Here is a 4,044-nt window from a genome sequence, read left to right on the forward strand (position 1 = left end):
AGGACTCGATTCACACTCACAAAAACGCGACGCGAGACAGGACACAACACTTATTGTCCTTACTAACTTTAAAAAAGGATTAAAAATTACCTTTTTGTCGACCGGTTTCGGGCTCGATGTTGCCCATCTACAGGACGATGTCCGACTGATTACTGGATTACACATACAATCATACTGCGTGCAGTACTCGTCGAGAAGAGAGTTAAAAAAAAACACAAAAATTCACTGAATTTTCAGGTTTGTCAAGTGGAAAAGGGGTGATGATATTGGCGCGTCGTCCTCGTTCATAAGCACGTGTTCAGCATTGGCTATGTACATTGATTCCCATGCGTTCAGGTGTGCAGCTTTCCGTACAGTTTTCACGAGTTTCGCACTGTCCCAGTCTATGGTGTGATTGTGGGCTATAGTGTGTACTGCCACACTGGAGTCGTTGCCTCTTTCGTGGTCGACAGCAAGCTTATGTTCTCGAATGCGGACTTTGAACTTTCGGCGAGTTTGTCCAATATATACTGCGGGGCAATCTTTACAGGGGATTTGGTAGATCCCCGATTTTTGATCGGTTGGAACCTTGTCTTTTAGATTACACAAGAGGTCTTTCAAGGTGTTACCACTTTTGTATGCGACTTGGTAACCATGCTGTTTTAGGACGGTTTGGACAGGGTTAGTAATTTTGGGGTAAAACGGCAAGCAGATTCTACGTTCCTGTTTTTTATCCGGCTCTAACGTTGTCGCGTTTTGTCTGTGCTTTTTCCTTTTGTGTTTTCTTAGAATTTTGTCCACAAATCTTTTTTCATACCCGTTCAATACAGCAGCTTTGTATATTTTTTCCCGCTCGGCCTGGAATTCTTCATTTTCCATCGGTACATTGAATAGACGGTGGGCCATGGAATGGAAGGCTGCTTGTTTTTGAGCGCCGAAATGGTTAGAGTCGGAAGTTATGTATCTGTCTGTGGATGTCGCTTTTCGGTAGATCCCGAATTTTAGTTTGTTGTCCGCTTTCCTGGTTATCATCAGGTCTAGGAATGGCAATTTCCCTTCTATTTCCTTCTCTACCGTAAACTTTATTGTACTGTGACGGGAGTTCAATAGGTCAAGGGTCTGCGTTAGATAGCGTTCTTTCACGGCTGCGAAAATGTCGTCCACGTAGCGTCTCCAAACTCGAGGGAAGAGCTTTTCTTTGCCTAAAGCTAACTCGAAATCGCTCAGGAAAACGTCTGCTAGTAGAGGCGAAAGCTTGTTGCCCATGCTAAGACCAAACGTTTGCTTGTAGAACTTCCCTCTAAACGTGAAGAAGTTCTGCTTCATGCAACACTCTGCCACTGAAAGGTAAGCTTCGACCTGATAAGGTAACACGCGGTTTCGCTCCAGATGTCGTCGAAGACTTTCCAAGGCGTCAGATACTGGTACGTTTGGGAATAAAGCAGTCACATCAAACGATACCAGAACTTCCCCCCGCCTGGCCTCAAAATCTTTCAGTTGCTCCACCAAATCTATGCTGTTTTTTACACTTTTTCCGTGAGTAACAGGGTACTTTTTCATTTCATCCACCAGCCAAGCAGCCATCTTCTCGGTGGGCGCGCAAATGTTAGATGAGATTGGCCGCATTGACACTGGGTTTTTATGAATTTTTGGCAGGCAGTACAGTGAAGGGACTTTCGGGTTCGGAACGTGGAATCTCCGTTCGAATTTTTCTTCTCCCATCAAACGAGCGACCTTCTGACGGACAGTGTTTGCCTCCTCTATCATTACGTTGAGCGGGTCTTTCGGCTTACCGTTTTTATATTTGCACTCTTCGTACGGACCAGTACTAATCATGTCGAGAACGCGACGATCGTAATCTTGTTTGTCCATGATCACAACAGCATTTCCTTTATCTGCCCGAGAGTACACCACGTCCCGGGCTTTCAGTTCGCGAATTACGTTCGACACATCGGTGCTTGACCGTTGCTCTTCGGACCTTCTGTTAACTTCATCCGGGAAGCAATGCTCGAGATCATGTCGGATGGCTGACTTCGACGTGAAACTGTTGTACTGTATGGCGCTTTCAATATTATTCACTGTTTCGGCAAGTGGGGGATGTGAAGGAGGGGCTGCATAGTTTAATCCCTTGTTCAGCAGATCCAGCTCAGCTTGTGATGGCTGTGTGGACGAGAGATTTATCACAAAATTGTCGATGATCTGCGGGGGGCGCTTTGATTTCTTTGGAGACTGTGCATGGGCGAGAGAAAGCAATTTTTTCCCGTGCCTCTGCTTCGTCCTTCTCACGCGCTGCCACAGATTGTGATTTATTTCACTCATCGCTGTCTGCCAGCACTCGCTCCGTTCTACCAAGCACCGGTGAACAATACACTCCGCTGTGGTGTGGTAAGTAACCTGCTTTAATAGCTGCAAGTGTAGGGAGTACAACTTTTCTTCCACCACGGACAATTGCTTGTGTTTGCACTTAATTTCTTCAGTAAGCCAGATTCTTCGCGCACTTTTAGCTGCCTTCTCACTGGATTCACTGCTTGTGGACGGTTTTATATGTATAAACTTCGGTATTAGACCTCTTCTTTTGCACCTTGTGAGGAATTGGATGGCTCGTTTGATGGGAGAAGAAAAATTCGAACGGAGATTCCACGTTCCGAACCCGAAAGTCCCTTCACTGTACTGCCTGCCAAAAATTCATAAAAACCCAGTGTCAATGCGGCCAATCTCATCTAACATTTGCGCGCCCACCGAGAAGATGGCTGCTTGGCTGGTGGATGAAATGAAAAAGTACCCTGTTACTCACGAAAAAAGTGTAAAAAACAGCATAGATTTGGTGGAGCAACTGAAAGATTTTGAGGCCAGGCGGGGGGAAGTTCTGGTATCGTTTGATGTGACTGCTTTATTCCCAAACGTACCAGTATCTGACGCCTTGGAAAGTCTTCGACGACATCTGGAGCGAAACCGCGTGTTACCTTATCAGGTCGAAGCTTACCTTTCAGTGGCAGAGTGTTGCATGAAGCAGAACTTCTTCACGTTTAGAGGGAAGTTCTACAAGCAAACGTTTGGTCTTAGCATGGGCAACAAGCTTTCGCCTCTACTAGCAGACGTTTTCCTGAGCGATTTCGAGTTAGCTTTAGGCAAAGAAAAGCTCTTCCCTCGAGTTTGGAGACGCTACGTGGACGACATTTTCGCAGCCGTGAAAGAACGCTATCTAACGCAGACCCTTGACCTATTGAACTCCCGTCACAGTACAATAAAGTTTACGGTAGAGAAGGAAATAGAAGGGAAATTGCCATTCCTAGACCTGATGATAACCAGGAAAGCGGACAACAAACTAAAATTCGGGATCTACCGAAAAGCGACATCCACAGACAGATACATAACTTCCGACTCTAACCATTTCGGCGCTCAAAAACAAGCAGCCTTCCATTCCATGGCCCACCGTCTATTCAATGTACCGATGGAAAATGAAGAATTCCAGGCCGAGCGGGAAAAAATATACAAAGCTGCTGTATTGAACGGGTATGAAAAAAGATTTGTGGACAAAATTCTAAGAAAACACAAAAGGAAAAAGCACAGACAAAACGCGACAACGTTAGAGCCGGATAAAAAACAGGAACGTAGAATCTGCTTGCCGTTTTACCCCAAAATTACTAACCCTGTCCAAACCGTCCTAAAACAGCATGGTTACCAAGTCGCATACAAAAGTGGTAACACCTTGAAAGACCTCTTGTGTAATCTAAAAGACAAGGTTCCAACCGATCAAAAATCGGGGATCTACCAAATCCCCTGTAAAGATTGCCCCGCAGTATATATTGGACAAACTCGCCGAAAGTTCAAAGTCCGCATTCGAGAACATAAGCTTGCTGTCGACCACGAAAGAGGCAACGACTCCAGTGTGGCAGTACACACTATAGCCCACAATCACACCATAGACTGGGACAGTGCGAAACTCGTGAAAACTGTACGGAAAGCTGCACACCTGAACGCATGGGAATCAATGTACATAGCCAATGCTGAACACGTGCTTATGAACGAGGACGACGCGCCAATATCATCACCCCTTTTCCACTT

At 45.6% G+C, this 4,044-nt stretch overlaps 2 protein-coding genes across 2 annotated transcripts; one reads left to right on the forward strand and one right to left on the reverse strand.

Moving 5' to 3' along the window:
• Positions 1–222: 222 nt before the first annotated feature.
• On the reverse strand, positions 223–2,298 carry LOC131694737 (uncharacterized). Its single transcript, XM_058983218.1, has one exon. The coding sequence runs from the start codon at positions 2,296–2,298 to the stop codon at positions 223–225; it is 2,076 nt and encodes a 691-aa protein (XP_058839201.1).
• Positions 2,299–2,725: 427 nt separating this feature from the next.
• LOC131694738 (uncharacterized) lies at positions 2,726–3,492 on the forward strand (the record flags this gene model as incomplete). The annotated part of the gene is made up of 1 exon (XM_058983219.1): positions 2,726–3,492. A coding segment is annotated over exon 1 (767 nt), but the record flags the coding sequence as incomplete, so codon positions are not given.
• Between the last annotated feature and the right edge of the window lie 552 nt (positions 3,493–4,044).

This window comes from Topomyia yanbarensis, unplaced genomic scaffold (assembly GCF_030247195.1).
Source record: "Topomyia yanbarensis strain Yona2022 unplaced genomic scaffold, ASM3024719v1 HiC_scaffold_13, whole genome shotgun sequence".
Taxonomy (NCBI): Eukaryota; Metazoa; Arthropoda; class Insecta; order Diptera; family Culicidae; genus Topomyia; species Topomyia yanbarensis.

Bases quoted from the DNA above. Each gene is read 5' to 3' on its own strand.
- LOC131694737 (XM_058983218.1), bottom strand. From the start codon at position 2,298: ATGAGTGAAATAAATCACAATCTGTGGCAGCGCGTGAGAAGGACGAAG.